This window comes from Arachis duranensis, chromosome 8, assembly GCF_000817695.3.
Source record: "Arachis duranensis cultivar V14167 chromosome 8, aradu.V14167.gnm2.J7QH, whole genome shotgun sequence".
Classification (NCBI taxonomy): Eukaryota; Viridiplantae; Streptophyta; class Magnoliopsida; order Fabales; family Fabaceae; genus Arachis; species Arachis duranensis.
Window position 1 is genome coordinate 26,330,048 of NC_029779.3, and position 19,027 is coordinate 26,349,074.

Sequence of the window (19,027 nt, forward strand, 5' to 3'; positions counted from 1 at the left end):
GACTTCCGTATTTGTATCAATTGATTAATAGAAAGTACATAATAGAGTATGTAATTGGCTTCAATCCATACTTGGCAATTATCGAAGTCTAAACTTATCAACATTGGCTTGTTAAAGAATTCAATAACATCTTTATCGAAAATATTATTTTTGGATATAACAGCATTATCAAAAATAATATATGGTGACATTTTTTAAACTGTTAGAAACTTAAAATATGAACAAACACGTAAATTAATTTTAACAAATTTTAAATAGAATATTTTAATTTTAATTAATTTTTATTATTTTAAAAATCTTTAATATTTATTTATTTTTGTGAGACAAATTCATTTATTATTTTTTAAATAACATTTTTAATAATATTTAAAATTTAAATTTCTATAATAAAATTAATTAAAAATTTATCGAATAAAAAATCTATGCTATTAGGCTATTCGCTAATATATATATATATTTTAAAAATTATATATATTAGTGAACCCTCTTTTTTGTTCTCATTTAGTCATTTATCCATGGCAGGCAGCAGTGGCGAAATATTTGATTTTCAGTTTTTGCGGCCGGAAAAGAGGCTTGTGGTTTTGGCGGGAAGGAGCAGAGAGAGGCAGAGAGTGAAGGAGTGAAAGATCAAAGATGGCGAACAAGCTCATCAAGCAGATGGGATTGCCAAATTCCATTGCTAACATCTTCACTGCTCGCAACATCATCACTGCCAAGGTTCTCTCTCTCTCTCTCTCTCCAGATTCTGTTTTCGTAGAACAACTAATTTACATCATTCTTTAGTTCTGTTAGCTTCACGCTTCGTTCCCCTTCACTAGAATCGAGGTCCTCCATTTCCTATTCTCCGTTATTATTATTAATTAAATAAGTAACTAATTAATTAATAAATTGCAGGATGCATTGTCTCTGACTGAATTTGAGTTGATGGAACAATTGGACGTTGGGATGGCAGAAGTAAAATCTGCAATGGCACATATCAGTGAAGTTGTTTGTCCGCCTTGTCAAACTGTACTCCTAGCTGCTCATTTTCCCTTTAGATTTCTTTTTTAGTAATTATTTTACACTAATTTTTCTTCAATTTGTTGAAAAACTGGTGGATATTGTGTCAGGCATTGCTTCTGATGGAGCAGCGAGTGCGCGATGAGAGATCGGCCGGTCATCTTCCAACTCGTTTGAGAGGATTGGATGAAGCCTTGTGTGGCGGCCTACCCTTTGGTGTTGTGACAGAGTTGGTTGGTCCTGCTGGAATTGGCAAAACGCAGGTACATTATTAGGGTTTCTAGGGCTTAATTATTTGTTTGTTTACCTGCTTTATCATTGTCAGGATATCCATATCCATAAGTGACTTCACTAGTGTGTATGAATTTATTTATTCTAAATTGTCATTGTTGGATCGGCCAAGACTTTTGTACCAAAAGAAAGAGCTTTCCAGAGTGAGACATGTTTGTTTGCCAAGCTAGGTTATAGCAAATCAGTTAGTTATGGACATATAACTTATATACTGTATAAAAACATAAATACAATCATACAACTCTCTGCATAGTTGTGATTTACCATTATACAGCTCAATTCAATCATTGCCTCAACTCCCACTATCTGTTTAGCTCCTTTCTGTAGCACTTGTACAAGTTGACTGAAGTTTTGTCCATTGGAATTGCTTTCATCATATGAAAGAGCACCTGCATTATATTATAATCTGGTGCCTATTCTAAGTTATAAGAAAAGATGTGTATCGCATGTCCTTTGTTATATTCTTGGGGTCATGCATATGGATATGGGCATCTACATGCTTTCAGCAATTCCACCGGCTTGTAAAAGTATTGTTTTTCCAGTTATTGTTAATCGGTTGGGTGAATTTTATATTTGCAGTTTTGCTTGAAGCTCTCACTGCTGGCATCTTTGCCGGCAAATTGTGGAGGCTTAGATGGGCGTGTCATATATATTGATGTTGAATCCAAATTTAGTTCAAGAAGGTATTTGAAGCACATGAGCTCTGTCTAGCTGCCCTGAATCATATGAATAAAATGCAGAATTCTTTATCTGTGAATTTCATTGTTTTTTTCCAGGTTGATACAGATTGGAATAGAGAATTTTCCTGAAATATTTCTCAAGAAAGGAATGGCACAGGAGGTATGCTGGTTATTTCTTTCTCTCTTTCTTATCTGGACTACGTTTTCATCCCAATTGAACTTGATAATCTCTATGAGCCTGATGAAAATTATCTTTGCTTGAGTTATTGGCTTATTGCAGATGGCTGGTAGAATCGTTATTCTGCGTCCCACATCACTTTCTGAGTTCACTGAGAGGTGTGAATTTCCTTAAGACTTTAGCAAGGATGTTCAATTTTAGGTGCCGGAGTAGTGGATTTAAAGAAAAGAAACATACTGATGATTGTTCATGTACAAAGAAATCTGTGTAGTCTTAAAGAGATTATGCAATAGTTTGGAGAAGACTGAACAGTAGAGGAAGGTCATGATGACATAACAAATACAAAGCTCTCATTAAGGACAAAAAACAAAGAAATTTAGACAGGGTTTGTGCATCTAAGTAGTTTTACTATTAGCTTAGACCTCGTTCAGAAGGGTCTGGTGTTCATGATTAACCTTCACAGAAGACTGAAAATTCATCTGATCATTCTGATTGGTCCGTTCATGATTGCACAACAAGGCTTAGTGATCATGAACACACTAATCAAAAGGGGTGAAAGCCTGATACCGTGTGGGTTGATCCACAATATCATTTTTTAGTTATTTTGCAAATTGGTCTGCCATATCTTATTGCTCCTGTTAAATTGTTTATGTACTGTGTGATGTGTTGATGCTACCAGTTTGCACCATGTCCAAGTATCACTCCTCCAGAAACAAGTGAAGTTGCTCATTATTGATAGCATGGCTGCCCTTGTTTTAGGGTGAGACTGACTTTTGGACAATAATGTGAACAATGGAATCAAATATTCTCATCAAAATTTTAAGTATATAGTGTTCTCCTCTTCATGGATGTCTCATGCATAGAAATTGGTTGGTTTTTCTATCCAGTGAGCATGATTGTGGAGCTTCTAGACAACAAGTATTGGGTTGGCATGTTTCTTTTATCAAGTAAGAACCATGAACCAATACGATCTTTCTTGTTACATGTACGATATTATTCTGAAGAGAGATTGTAATGCAATAATTCCTCTGAGGCTGTACTGATTATGCATGTCTCTAGGTCACTTGCAGAATTTTCACGAATTCCAATAGTAGTGACAAATCAAGTAAGATCTCAAACTGGTGATGAACCTCTTACGTTTTCCTTTCAAGGTATGATGGACAAACTATCTTTTGGAGACTTTCAACTCCTATATTGACTTATAACTATCCCTTCTAAGCAGCACGAAGCCACTCTATAAAAAAAGAAGATCGTGCTTCATATGATTCTCATCTTGTTGCTGCTCTGGGCATTAATTGGGCTCATGCTGTGACCATCCGTCTTGTACTTGAGGCCAGATCAGGTTGGCTGTGTTTTGTAGATGTGCTCAATTGATTTTCAAAAGCATTTTTCTGTAACAAATGCATGTAGATGGCTCCTCAGCATGAATCAAATTGTTGTATGAGTAGGGATAATAAGTTCAAGTTATGGTTATGACTTCCAGATCAGTATTCCAACTTTCAAGCATCTATTGTATAATTTTTTGTTTGATGACTTACATTTTCCTATTATTTTAGCCAAAGGAGGAAGAAGTAAGAAATCAATACTGGTTTCTAATCTGGCCTTCTGTTTGTAAAAGAAGAATTTTGTGCATGAATGTTCATTGAATGTCTCTATACTCAGTTAAAATTCTCATAAGTTTTCACTAGAAACTTCACACGTGATTTGAACTTGAAAATTACAAAGGTCTGATAAACTTTTAGCAATTAGATGAAAAGGGCAATGAGAGATAGGATTGGAGTACAAGATAACTATATCTTACTCAAAAGTCTGAATGACTGTGATGCATAGCACTAACCTTACTAACACAATATAACCTGGCTCAAGAAACACATGATCGATAATATTCTAACAAAATATGTCAGTCACCATTTGTTTATTGCAATATGTGATTGTTGTCATACAAATTTAAATTCTAGAAGCTCATTTTCTTGCAGGTCAAAGATTTATCAAGTTAGCAAAATCTCCCATTTCTCCTCCTTTGGCTTTCCCTTTTAACATAACTTCATCAGGGTTGGTTCTTCTGGATGATGATGGGATAGAGATGAAAGGATCAGAAATAAACACTATCCACTGCCAAGGTTTGTCACTGAGCTTCCTATTAATCTGTTAGGCCTGCTGAATTCATTTTAAGTGAGTAAAAAATATGAAGTGGAAGTGTGGAACTCAAATATAAGCTTTATTCCCATGAAAAAAGTTTTCTCGTTCTGGAGGAAGTTTTACATGGATTGATGTGCTGAACATGAGGTCTAAATTGTCTCCTTGCATGTAAATAAGATATAGTCATAGGTCAAAGCATTGCTAAGTTAATTTTCTCAAGATTTAATAATTATGCTGAGTATAGCAATTTTTAAGTTACACTTTTTCCCTAGGATTTAAGTTCTCCTTTATCTGCTTTAATTGATTAAATCTCAAATAATTACTTACCAAAATTCAAATTTTCATGCAAATATGCAGGCCAAAAAGCTTTGTTCAATTCTGAATGGGTAAGGTTCCAAATGATCAGTCAGTTGTATCTTATTGTATGTCATGTCACGTGATTTAGTTATACCTATATCCTTCTTCATTTTTCAGTGAAGTAGACCAGTTGCCTTAACCTGCTCAATTAATCCCTTTCTCCAAGACATTACCAGGTTGGTTTTATTTTTATTTGTTTTTTGTGTTAATTTACAAGGTTTAGTTGATACAAAATTCTTGCTTGTGGTGTATATATTATCGTCTACTCTTTCATACTTGAGGTTATTTTAGTTAATGTTTTTGGTTTGTTTAATTGGGGTGGATAAGTGAAATTTATCTTATAGCATTTCGAAATATTTGGAGTTTGTTTTAATTGATAATTTCTAAGAAATGCAATGCAACAAGTTTAATGACTTCAGTTATCAATCTTGGCTCAGCTGAAATCGGATATTGTAGATTTTTATTCTTTACTTAGATTTAGACATGGTTAGTTTCATACTTTTCACAAAGGAATTTGTGATAAACTGACCATCAATGCAACCTTAGGGAATAGGTCTTATAAAATACTGAAAACGTGATTAGATGATTAGCCTGTCAAGTTAACTAGGACTAATGACTTAGGGATAATGTTTAAGTGTGGCTCGCCAAGAAAAAAGAATGGTTGACTTCTTGATTGCTCGCAGAAACTCTGCTTTTATATAAAGCTGCAAGTAGCATATTCAATGCACCATACTATATAGTTGCTAATGAAGACATGTATATGAAGTTGGTCAAACATTTCAGACTTATATCGCAATTCTTAAAAGTGATCATTCTAGATTTCTAATATTGTAGCACAGGATATCAAACTTTAAGTTTAACCGAACAAATTTTTATTAAAATATTAAGCTTATGAGTTTACTTTACTCATATTTGAGTTTTTACGTGAGTTAATTCGATTTGAAAAGCTAAGATGATGAACTCTTAAGAATTCAAACTAAGATTATAAACTTGCAAGAAGTTACCTGTCAAGAATTTGGTAATCATGTTAGAAACCAATTTCTTTCTCAATGGAATCAAATTATTTTTAAACAGAAAATATGGACTTTCAACAAGTCTAGTTCTAAAGTATTTACCATAAATTTAATTCTTGTAAAAAAAAAAAGGAATCCTTTTTATAACATAGTCTATATATTATTTAGCATAGTCTATATGTCGAGTAAATTGAAAATATCCAAACCCAACATTTAGTTAGGGGATTAAAATGGAATGAAATTGAACAGAAGAAATATTTGTATTGGAAAAAATGTATAAAGTAGAAAATGGTTATAGATATTCAGCTGTAACAGATGATAAAGGGATTTTAAATGAAAACAACCCGCAAGTTTATAAAAATTGATAAAACAGCTTTACTTTTTCTGAATACCCTGGCATTTAGCACATGGATTGTTATTATTGCGATTGTTTCCCTATAGCTTAGCTTATAGCTATATGGCATAATGTGTATGCTTTTTGATGTGTAGGAGTCACTATTCCTTAAGAAAGTAGGGTTCTGTTTTTTACTTCATTACTCAGGTTTCAATATTGAATTGTTAAAAAATTGTTAACATGATCTTTCTTGATATATATTATGAATTTTAATCAAAATTCATTTCCTTTATTTTTAAATTACCTCATACTCATATATTAAATTATAAATTCAATAGACCTCAACTTAAGCTTTTAACTTACAATTCTTTTTGGGTATTACTGGAAATTCAATATAAAAGTTTTTCCTTTTTTTATTGGATTAAACATGCTAAATTTAAAATATTCAAAAATGCATTGTTCTGATATTTCAGTTTATTCTCAATATCTTCATTGCACAAATTCAAATAGTTACTGTTGTAAACTTCTTAGGCAGAACATATAATGTATTAGATACGGTCATACAGATACCCTCAAACATGTTAGTGCTACTTTCTATCCATCTTAATGTTACCATTTCAGCTAGTATTTAAGTTTTTCGATTCAGAACTGGATATATGCATGATCCAGGATAATATAGTCAGATACTGCCATATGCTTGTTTACCCACCTTTCAGTCACCATTAGTGCTAGCATTTTGCCATTTGGGCAATAGATTATTATTTATTAAGATCAATTGCCATCTGATTTAAGACTGCTAGGTATCAAGTTCCCAAATACACAATCCTAGGGGAAATACCAATATAGTAGTAGTAAACTAGAAGGTGCAGCACGTGATTCTCGATTAGATCAAAGGTCCATATCTACCCTGTACATTGATCTTTGATATCTTAGGAATCGCATATGAATCACGATGCAACTTTTTAAGACTATCTAGTTTGATTCAGAAATTTTAACAAGAATATCTTGGCATGCACTCCATCCAGATTCAGCTTACAAGTAGCTTTTCTTTTCCTAAAGAACCGAGGAAAGGAACGTTTTCAATCTTAATAACACTAAAATATTTGGTACATAGTTTCTTGTCCACATATAAAGAGGACATATAGAATACTACCTAGTAGCTTTGGTTTCTTAATCGAGAGAAAGTGTTTGTGACAACAAGCCAAAGATTCCACTCAATTTTTATTTTTTGCTTCTTGTTATCCGTATAATATAATCACATGATTTCATTTAGACAAATTGGGTGTCCCTTAATAATTTATATGCTCCTATGTCGGTTGCAAAATGTGAATCATCTACCACGCAAAACGACCTGACTTGGTCAGAATTAAAAAAATAGTACAATGATCTCCGAAATAAACATCAGTATAATTAATCTATAGTACTGATGACTCTGCGCTGATGGTTGGGCTGCTTTTGTTTATTTATAAACGTGGCATCTTAATCTCCTCGAAATATTATGTTCTTCAATAGTTTAAAGGGAATACAACCTTGTTCAAATCTCATTATAATATTACTAGTGGCATCACATCTAGTGCCCATGATCAACATTTTAATACTTCTTTATTTCCTCGCCTGATGACGCTTTCTTTAGTTAATTTCGTACTTTGTTAGTTGCCAACGTTTGGTGCATTTCACTTGGCCAGGTTCGTAGAAATACCCCTGCTGCTGAACTTTTTCTGTTTCCCACTTAGCACTTCCCACATCCTTAAATAACAGAAATCGATGTTTTACTTCCGGTCATTTCTGTTTTATTTAGTTCAACATAAAGTTTTACTACCCATTAAGTAGTTTATAGGTCTACCTAGGAACTAAGGATAGAGGAAAAAGAAAAAGAAACACTTTTCTAAATTATTTTACCTGTTACTTTAGATTTATTCCAACAGAGTTACAGAGGATAGACATTTCGTTGAGGTGTGTATTGTGTGTTTGGCTTGGCTAAATTTTCTTCGATGTGTATATCTTGTGTCTAATTTATGTTTTTAATAAAATATAAAAATACTTTTTTGAACTGGGTTGATCAAATCCATATATAATATTGTGTCATTGTGTTTAACTTTATTTTTGTTATATACTTTTTAAATAAGTTTAAAAATAGTATGTATATAATAAAAAGATATTAAAAATATTTTTTAAAAATAAGTTTATATTCTAATATCAATAAAATTTTAAGATATTATATATATATCTACAATTATGTTAGATGTATATCAAAATTTAGTTATTAAATCAACTTCTTGTATATAATATATATTGAAATAGAAAAATACAGAATAAAAATAAATTAAATAATACATATACTGATAGTGACTGATTTTTCATGTATGTATAGCATTTTTATATTATCCATTTGTTCAGTGTCTGTGTTTTATAGTCTAAGAGGCTTAAAATCAGAACTTAATTGTGAATGATGTTTACTAAACGATCTTCGTTTAGTTTGTCATTTAATCATATCAAAAAATTTTTTTTAAGATAATGTCGATTGATTGAGTGATGGACAAACTCATTTTCTTATTTAGATTGAGATTAAACATCGAAAATAAGAAAAAGAAATTTATTCTAAAAAAGACAGTCGCAAATTTTAGACTGGTAGGCATAAGTTTTCGTGTCAAAATTTGTTTCTTCTTAGGTTTTATATAACCCAACACCGCCTGATAGCTACATGAATGGCTTGAGTCATGCTAGATTGACAATTTAATATAGCTCCAAATGAGGAACGACCCAAGCTTTGTCAACTTTTGAAGTCTCTTTTGTGCCTTCGTTTGTTTAGTAACATTTCATGAGGCAACAGAATTATAATGGCCATGCCTCCTGTAGTCCTGTGGGCTGTAGTACCACCAGGTTCATTTTAACAGCTCTGGTGAAAAAAAAAACACGTGTTCAATCTGATGGATGAAGCATTCAGAACATAACTGCTATTCAATTCAAAGTATAGTGTCATGTCATACTTTGATAAATATCTTTAGTAGTTTTCAATTGCATTAATAAGGACTCAACGATTAACAACACAACTACTTTTTGGGTTTTGCTCTCCATGATGCTAGTTAAGCAATAAGCAGGCTAGAGGAAAGGATTTTGTCTTAATCTTTCACTGTATTTAATGGATTAAAAACTTATGGTTTTTTTTTTTTTCCTGAACCAGAAGTGAGAGCTGGAGATTTGATGTATTCAGTCACTAAGTTTTTACTTTCGTGTCGTGTCGTGTCGAGTTTAGCATTTTAACTTTGAACATCTTTGCTCAATTAAAAGATCTCAATAATTATCTGTTTTTTTTTTTTTACATTAATTTAACACTCTAATTTGTGCCTACATAAATTTATACTCGCGTATTGCAGTACTGATCAAACAAAAGAAGTCATTAGTCTGTTGACAAGTGATTGAAGAATTTTATTTTATCAGTTTTAAATTCAGGTTCACGGAAAAAATCATGTGCTGAAGCCTTGTTTGTCTCACGAAGACATTAAAAAGCCTCCTATCTTCTTCGGTAATGTAACAATATTTTTTTAGAATAAAAAACTCTTTATAATTGAACTGATTTTTTGAATTAATTCATTAAAATTTGACGTAATAGAAAAATAAAAATATAAAAATGAAGATTTTTTTTAAATGATCATTCCCAAATAATGATATTCATGAGAAAAAAAAAATCTCAGAATCAATTACAATATAAGTCAACTTTTTTTATTTCTAATTTTAAAATTCAAAAATTAGAATAACGGGAGTTTTTTTTCTCTTAAAACAAACATGTTTTTTAACTAATTGGCTTGAGTTGGGTTCATCCTTAATTAGTTTTTTGGTAAAACCGTATTTATGAAGGTCAGCACTCAGCAGCCTAGTTGTCACGTGCATTGAAAAGCATTAATACAATTCTATTAGAATACTGTTTCAAATTTGTTGGCAAATCTTAAAAATAAACATTGTTAGCTTTGTTAATTTTTGGTTTTAAGGAATCATGAGTGAGAGTCAAATAGTTTATTTATTCTTTTCTAATCTAGTTTAGGAAGATCATCATTGCCTAATAAAGGATTTATTCTTGACCAACAGTAAAAGGGCAGATCTCAATTCATACAATAACTTTCATTGTAGTAGTTTGGCCATCTTAATCATCCATGAGTATTTGGTTTCCTTTCTTTTTTTCACCAAAATAAAATTATGAGGTATCTTTTGAGTTTTGTGATTTGTCCCCCATAAAAGAGAAATTGGGGGTCACTTATCAGTAGTGTAAATTTGATAAAATTGACAATCCCATGATAATAACAATAACAAAAGGTGGGTTAACGTTGTGAGAGTCGAGATCCTCAAAATCCTTGAAATTGTATTGTGTGTCCAAATCCAAAGAAAATAATGCCAGGTGTCCTTTCCTTTTATTGGTATGTTGACACTGACTGCGCCTTATCTTCACCTCTCTAACTTTGCACGGCACAACTGGAATCAATCAATCAATTATTATTATAATACAAGGCACATAAACAACATGATTCTTAGACCAATAATTGGGGTTAAGGAGAGGGGCCAAAAAAATAAAATATTCAAATAATACGGAAGTACTACCCTACTTCCTATGAGAGAGAGAATAAAATAATAGTAATGATTATAACTAAAATAATGGCAGAAATAGAAAAGTTTGACAAAACGACGAGATAAGATGTTGAAGTAAGCTTTTCCATGAATGGAGAAGAAGCATCCACGTCTCCCCTATAGCTCAAACCTCGTACATCTTGCCGACAAGGTACACATCCAAAAGCAAGCCCAAACCTAATACACATGTCTAGGATTACTCAATTCATAAACTTAATCCTTATTTCTTAAAAAAATGAAAATTATTCATTTTTCCAAACCACAATAGTAGTTGTATCGTATTCTTGCACGTTTTGCCGAGTCCATTATTTTATATTCGTCGAGAATTCGAGATGGTAACGCCTTCTTGCCATAATAAAATATTCAAATTTACTTTTTGATAACCACAAAATTAGTAAATATCTTTGACACTGTACATTTAAATAATCAATGCTTATTAACTAAAATTTTATTTAGACGGTATGTTAATATTATTACTAAATTTTTTAATAAGATTTAAAGTTTAATATATTTTTTGTATATTTATTAAAATAAAATATTTAATTTTTTTTTACTAATAATTTTGAAAGGATAGGATATATATTAGTTAAATTCTATTAATTATTACGACTCTTTGAAACATAGTAGTGTTAATTTTTTTAGAAATGGACAAACATAATCTGTTATTTACTGTTTTAAATAGACTGAATTTTTTTTAGCGTAGAAATAAGAAATCTGAGGGTTAAATTTTATAATAAAATTTTATGAGTATACAACTTTTAGATTTGTGATTTTAAAATAATAAAAATTATAAACACAAATCTGACAAACTAACTTATTAGGAGGGTACTCTGCAACAAAGGGATGTTGTTTTAATTTGGTGGACTAATCCAGCTCCGAATACCTAAATTTATCTTCTTGTCTTGGAGTTACATGATTATATAGATGCCTTTGGTTGGTAGGTTATCTTTTATTATTTCTATAATATTTAAAAAAGATTATTTTTATAGTTTAAATTAAATTACCAGTATGCAAAATTTATTCCACTTCAACTAATCTTATTTGAATTGGATTCCTCTCTAGTCATACATAACAAAGTTTTTAATAAATTAAAACATTTCCATTTATGATTGCACATGCTTGCCACTTGATTTTTGTTCAATTATTACCTTTTTTTCAATTAAATCAAAAAGCTTTTCTTGCGTGGGGATATTGCTAACAAACTTGTATAAGATCATTGCAAAAAGTTAAACAAGAATGAACTACACTTGCTTGTGAGTGATGATGTATTTGGAGGGTATTGTCTGATTGTGTCCACACACAAAAATACACAAAGGTCCACAAATAAAACGGTATAATGGACTATTAGATATCTTAGACATGTGCGAATTATTTCTCCAAAAACATTGGTGAGCTTTCAAAATAAGTAAACATAAATATACTTTGCATAATACTCTGTTTTTGTGTAAAATAGTTAAACTACGAATAACATTTTGGAAATTAGACCAATACATACAATACACACATTCAATTGAAGTAAAGAACATTTTAATGCAACTGTATGTGAATTGATCTATCAAAAGTATTAATTAATAACTACCATAACACAAAATGAGAGAGGCTTTATTATATTTTACCACCAATCAAGCAAGAAATGTCATTTTTCTTAAAAAAAAATTGAAGACAATAATTTTTCCTGGAGTTCCGGAAAGGACACACACAAATGTACAAATTGATACTTCTATATTTAACCAATAAAAGGTATTCTATATATCTTTTACTTTCTAGAAGAGGGGATTGGAGCATTTGAAAGAGGGTGTAACTTGCAAAGCAGTTTCAGTTTAGGTTCATGCAAAACATGTTTTTTTTTACCTGTTATTTTTTACTATCAAATTGGCACAGCCACAAGTTCATGAAGAGGGACACTAAGGTTTAGTTTTCTAGTTTTGAAAAGAAGGTCCACACTATTCCAATGACATGCATCCATAGCTATGTTGTGTGTACTATTGTTGTACTCTCTGCTAGCTCCTTTTTTATTAATTCTTTCGTCAATAGAAATTTCATAAGAAAATTAAATTTTTAATCACAAAACTTTTATATTATGATATATTGATATATATTGATAGTGCAAAATAATTAAAGTTTAAAAATATATAAAAAGAATCACTTTATTCTATAATGTCATCCATTAATTATATATATAGTGGTGTTTGGCTGGCTTTGTAAGATATATAAATTGAATGATTGAATCTATCACAAAATATAGTCAAGATTTTACTAATTAACCAAGCACTCTCACCAGTTCATGTATGTTCAACTCCACTAACTGATTAACACCATTATAATTAATTAACACACAATAATATTTGTGGCTATATAATAGTATATGGCAAGGTGGAGCGTGCAATACTACTAACTTAGGGTCCTACGCACACCCGAAAATATTCCATCAACCACCTTTCTATATCACCAAATTCTGAAAATTATTTCAACAAAATATATAGAAGCTAAGAAAGAACTCAAGATATAATTATGCTTTTAGCCTTCTACATATGATTTGGTCATTACAGTTCATATCCGAATATTAACTCAGATAAATGGTTGTAATAAATATCATAATTCGTTAACAGATAAACGATATATTCTCTTTATTATCATCATTCAGGATTTAATCGGTAACCGATAATTTTAAACTAACAAGTTAGAGCAACTCCAATAAAATAGTATTTTTAGAGTTTTAAATTTAACATGTACAAAAAGTGAATTATTTTCAAATTTCACTTTACATAATTGATTAAATGAGATCAATTTCAGTATAGAGAAATAATTTTATTTTGGTGAAAAACTAATTAAATTTTACTATCTTATATAAAATTTAAATTGAATTAAAACTAATTATTGAAGTGATAAATCTCACATTTAATTTTAAATTATTATTTATATCGATCATATTAAGTGTAAACTAAAATTAAACTGATGGTTTAGAATATACATAAAAATATAAAATACACACTAAAAATAAGTTAAATTATATATGTATTTATATATAAATATACGGTGATTGATTTTAGTTGTTAATTTTAATTTACAAATAATATTTTTACATATAATTCCATAAATATTAATGTGGTATTTGATTCAAAACCAAAATAAAATTAAATCAAAGCTAAGTATTGAAAATACTATAAGCACATATGGAAGAAAAGAAAATAGGCATGTTCCAAAATTCTTTCTGAAAAAATTATAAGAAATATTATCCGCATTAATTTGAGTATTAAAATGTCTTTTATATATGAATATCCACTTAGTGTTTTCTAAAAAATTAAAATATACGCCTTCCTTGGAAAGAAAGAACCAAACTCAATTCCTCCCAAAATCGAAATATACGTGAATCAAGGTTTACATACATGAATAAACAAAGCAACTTAATTTTGGTGTTTTATTTGGGTTTTTGGAGAAGGGGAGGGGGGTTTAAATAAAATAAATTTGAGTTATATTTTTTTGTTTTTTTTTATCATTATCAGAACAATAAAAATATTTGGTAACAATAAAAAAAAATAAATATTGGAGATTTTTTCCTTCTATAAATTAAATTAAATAACGATAGCGTAAGAATTATAAAATATTGGAGATTTTTTTCTTCTATGTGTGGTGAGTGAAGCAAGTAGAAACGAAGGATTTATGATGCATTTAATTATTGTATCGCTAGTGGGGAAAGAGAACAAGGAACAAATCTTCTATCGTTACTTAACGGCGTTTGTTTTCTACTTTTGGCAACCTTGTTTTATTTAACCAACATATCCAACGAATTGCATAGCCCATAGGGAAAGGCAAATCAAATAAGAACCGTTGGATGGCCCAATTTTGACCAGCAAAGTGGGGGTATGATGTAAGGAATGTGTGTAGGAAAGCAAGACACGTGTCCCCCAATGATTGGTTCGGAGGCAGACACCAAAAGGGCACATTTTTTGTCTCCCACATAAACCGGCTATAACCGGTTGGAATATGTCAAATCAGATAGGTGGGGTTGGGCCTCATGGTCAAGTTACCCAAATTGGAAAACATTGTTTACCAAAAGGTTTTAAGGTTGGAAGATTACCCTAAGAAGAAGTACTACTAATTATGCGACTAACAAAAAGAGAGAGTATTATTATTATTTGCAATTATATAATATTCTCTTTCTATATTCTTCTTCCCATATATTTTATTGCTATTACGAAAGGGCAAGTTGCTATTTCGTTAGGGGTCCCTTTTGTGTGTTTGGCCATATTAGAACCTTACTGGTGAGGAAAGTTCATGAAACAAGGTGGGGACCTGCATGTAGCTTTCAACCATTATTTTGTTCCATGATTAGACAAGACACCTTATTTATGGATTACTTTATTTGAAAAAATTTTAAGTGTATTAGATATATTGATATTTTAATAATTTTAATAGTTAATTTTAATTATAAAAAATATATATAATATATATTAATTAAAATTAGTAATTAAGATTACTGAAATACTAGTGTTTTCAATATATTTACAATTTTTTCTATTTTTATAATATCACATGATAGGTCATGCTTGACCTAGCACTTAACAACAAAATTTTCAATTTAATGCTAATTAATGTTTGTTTTTGTCAAAACACTGTTCCTAACTGTGCCTGATAACTTCAGGTTAACTACACCCAACCTTGGACCATAATAGCTTAATTTTTCTGGTCATGATAATACGTGGATCTAATTAGAATATGAGTTTGGGTGTGTAACTAATGCTTTTAAGGAATTTACTAAAAATATTAAATAAAAATATTTTTTTGGTAATTTTTTTATTTTTTTAATTTTTAATACGTTTATCACAGTTTTTTTCTATTCCCTTAATTAATATACAGTCCTTTCAAAATATATACAGAAATGTGTTAGCTACTAAGTCTTAAAAATAAAATAATAAGACAATATTTAAACAAAAATTGAGCTCAATATCTTGTATTATTATTCCGAAGCTTTAATTTCAATAGTTACAAAATTAATACTTTATTATAGTGATGAATTCTGAATTCTGATCATGAAAATAATGTTATGCTTTTAATATGTACCTTTATTCCACATACAATTATATTTGTACAGTTATTTTAATATTCTGTATGATGTAATATTAATGTGAAACAGTTCTAGAATGCTATTGCATAACCTCAAGATAGAATAATCGTCACAAATTAATTGCTCATATAATATCTCTCCTATAAATAAATAAAAATAAAAATAAAATAGTTTTATAGTACTATTGATACATATTTTAAATATTCGTAATATAAANNNATGATTTTTTTATTTTAAATTAATAAAATATTATAAATATCTCATAAATTATTGTAATTGTTATTGAGTGATTTAAAAGTTTAAAAATCTTTTTTTTGATTTTGTAATGAAACAATGGTGTAAATAAATGAGGTTAAGTGAGTCCTTTTTTTGTGGACATTGGATAAAAGATTAAGTGAGTCCATTTTCGTTACATCAAAAAATTGGATAAAAAGTTGAATGAATTCCTTCAATACCCAAATTATAACGTTGACAAATTAAATTGATGAGTTATTTTCTTGTTGAGTCAAAAAATTAAGTAAAAAATATAACAATTATCTTTTTATTTACTTTCAATCTATTCTTTTTATTTTCTATTTCGATTTCAGTATCTCTTTTTATTCAATTTTATTTATTATCTTTTTGTTTACTCTTTATTTTCTTATCAACTATAAATAAGGTATACACAAATCCCACTTTAAATCAACTTTAATATATGCTTTATGCAATAACAGCAGTGACTAATTAAGTGGGACAAGGAGGGTTGGCCCTCAAGAGTCAAGAAAACGAAATGATTTCTGTCAATTTGCAGAGAATTGAAGTGTGAATAGAAAGCAAATTCATAAATAAAGATGAAGCAAGCATTCACGCAGATTTTATACTGCACAAAATGCAACAAAGTAAAAAACCACAAATCAATTGATTGATTGCTCTAATTATTTTCGTCCATGAATCTGAACCAACCCCATGATAGCTATAGATTCCTCGAGTAAAAGATTAAGACAGGTTAACATCTTATATTTTCTTTCACAAAAGAGTCCATGCACGTGCTAAAAATGTCTAGCCATATGTTAAGTTTTAAATTTTTTTTTTAAATTAAACCCTTCATGTATTTGTTCGTTAGAATTAATAATGAATTTTAATTAATAAAGTTTTAATCAATGCGATCCCTTGAATAATAATTTAATGTAGTCCATAGATGATATGTAAAGATAGATTTATTTTATTTAAAAATAAGGCTGAATAATTTTGACCTCTATAAGAAAATTTAATTTTTGATAAAATAATTCAAACAAAATGAAATTATATTTTAACTCCAGAAGTTATCTTCTCAGTATGATAAAAATACATTAAATATGAAGAGACATATTTCAAAAACTCTAAAAAACAAAAATTTGACCAAGTGTTTTGCAAGTCTATTTTAAAAAATAAAATATTTTTGTTCTCAAAATTTGATGATTTTAGCATATATAAATATACGAAATCAAATAAACTATGTTGATGGAAAAAAAAAATCTCACTATAATAATACCATTTGATCACATGTGAATATGTGATGATATATAAATGATCATATATCTATTTGGAGCCCACTTACATTACACAGATCTGCCTCGTTTATATGGTACAACATGCGACACGTTGTTAAGAACAGTAGTTGACAATTTTGCAACATTTCCAATTACAGGTAGTATCGGACAGGAAAAATATACACAACATTTTCTTCAAATCATTTTTAGGACTGTACTCCAAGAAGACTATATTTAACACTGCATTTGAAAAGAAAAAAAAAAACTGATGCTGATAAATAGGGATTAAATTAAATTTTTATATATATTTAATTTAATATNTTAACTACAAAATAAAATTTAAAATAAAATTTCATTTCAAACGCACCATAATTGATTTTACTTACAAAGCTATGATATATTCCAATGCTAAATTAATTCATACATTAATTATAAAACATAATATAAATCAGTATCTCTAATGATGTAAAAAAAACTTATAAATATATTGATAAAAAAACAAATCTCACCAATTTTTTTTAAAATATCATAGTAGAAAACACAGAAAGAAAAAAAGAAAAGAGAAAAGAAGAAAAGAGAGAAATAGTATTGGTGGGAGTCACTATTATTATCGTCGTTATTGAAAAAAAAAAGACTCAAGCAAAATCGAAGACGTATGTGTGGGAGAGAGAAAGCGAGTAAACAAGATAGAAAAGAGAAAGATGCTCATCAGGAAAAGAGAAAGATAAGAACGACGTCGAAAATAGAGACTGTCGTCGCTATTGCTGTCTTTTTCTCCTTCTTCCTTCTTCTTTTTTCTTTTCTTCTCCATATATTCTGTCCATGAATGTTCTTTTTTCTTTTGTTTTGATGAAAGAAATAGAAAGGAAGAACATGTTAAAGATGATTATGGCAGAAATGTGGTGGTGGATAGCTTAGAATAAAAGGTCGGGTGAAGCTGGACGTGAGAAGTGGGGGCTATAAATAAGGAGTGGGGTTGGAATACGAAATTTTGAATGAGAATATTTTAAAAGAAATATCAATAAAATTTTTATCTTTATCTCCAAAAATTTTGATCTCGTGTTTTTTATTTTCTGAAAGTATTAAAAAAAATTAAAATTTTATATTTTGAAATTGAAATTTTAATTTTAAACTTTGACTACTAAATATATAATATTGAGTCTTAATTCTATCATTTTAGTTTCAGAATTTCAAAATAAATACCGTCTAATTATTCAACAAATTTAGGACAATTTAAATTATACAAATTTTTTATCTGCTACTTAAAAGTTATTGTACAAATGATTAGTAATAAATAGTTATATACTCGACTTGACAAGACAATTTAAATTAGACAAATTTATAATTTACTACTAATTCATTAAGAATTCAGCTTGAAAGACAATGAAAAATCTAAATAATGTGAATAATGGACTGCAAATTTAGCTTAAATATATATAAAAAATAACAAAACACTCCACAAATTATCTAAATAAAAAAACACTCTAATACCCTCTTCTCTCTCAACCGGTTGCCATCCCCACCTTCATCAATAATCATCTTACTTCACCATCGCTGCTTGACTTGCTACACACCGCCATCAGCGTCGCTCACCCATAGTGAAAATAACCATCCACTTAAAGATAAAAATAATCATCTGCATATCTAATAAATTGAACATTCAACATATTTTAATTATATATAACTAAACCCAACCCAATCGAAATAATCATCCACATAACAATTAAAATAACCATCCGCATACCTACTAAAATGACCATCCTATAATATGCTCAATTGTGACAGTGGCCATTTAAGTATCCCAAAGTCCAAATATCCTCCATGCAATGATAATGAAGGAAATACA

At 29.5% G+C, this 19,027-nt stretch overlaps 1 protein-coding gene across 2 annotated transcripts; it reads left to right on the top strand.

Moving 5' to 3' along the window:
• Positions 1-521: 521 nt before the first annotated feature.
• On the top strand, positions 522-9,638 carry LOC107461671 (DNA repair protein RAD51 homolog 2). Of its 2 annotated transcripts, XR_008001985.1 has the most exons (14): positions 522-717; positions 895-1,008; positions 1,110-1,262; positions 1,870-1,973; positions 2,067-2,130; positions 2,251-2,306; positions 2,828-2,908; positions 3,036-3,095; positions 3,208-3,299; positions 3,371-3,490; positions 4,125-4,268; positions 4,645-4,673; positions 4,762-4,820; positions 9,430-9,638. XR_008001985.1 is itself a non-coding variant. In XM_016080218.3 (13 exons), exons 1-13 carry the CDS (start codon positions 634-636, stop codon positions 4,762-4,764), a joined length of 1,104 nt encoding a protein of 367 aa, XP_015935704.1. In that variant the 5' UTR covers positions 522-633; the 3' UTR covers positions 4,765-4,957. The 2 variants fall into 2 exon arrangements, 1 of the variants encoding a protein (XP_015935704.1); XM_016080218.3 differs by lacking the exon at positions 9,430-9,638 and having other exon boundaries at positions 4,762-4,957.
• The last annotated feature ends 9,389 nt before the right edge of the window (positions 9,639-19,027 follow it).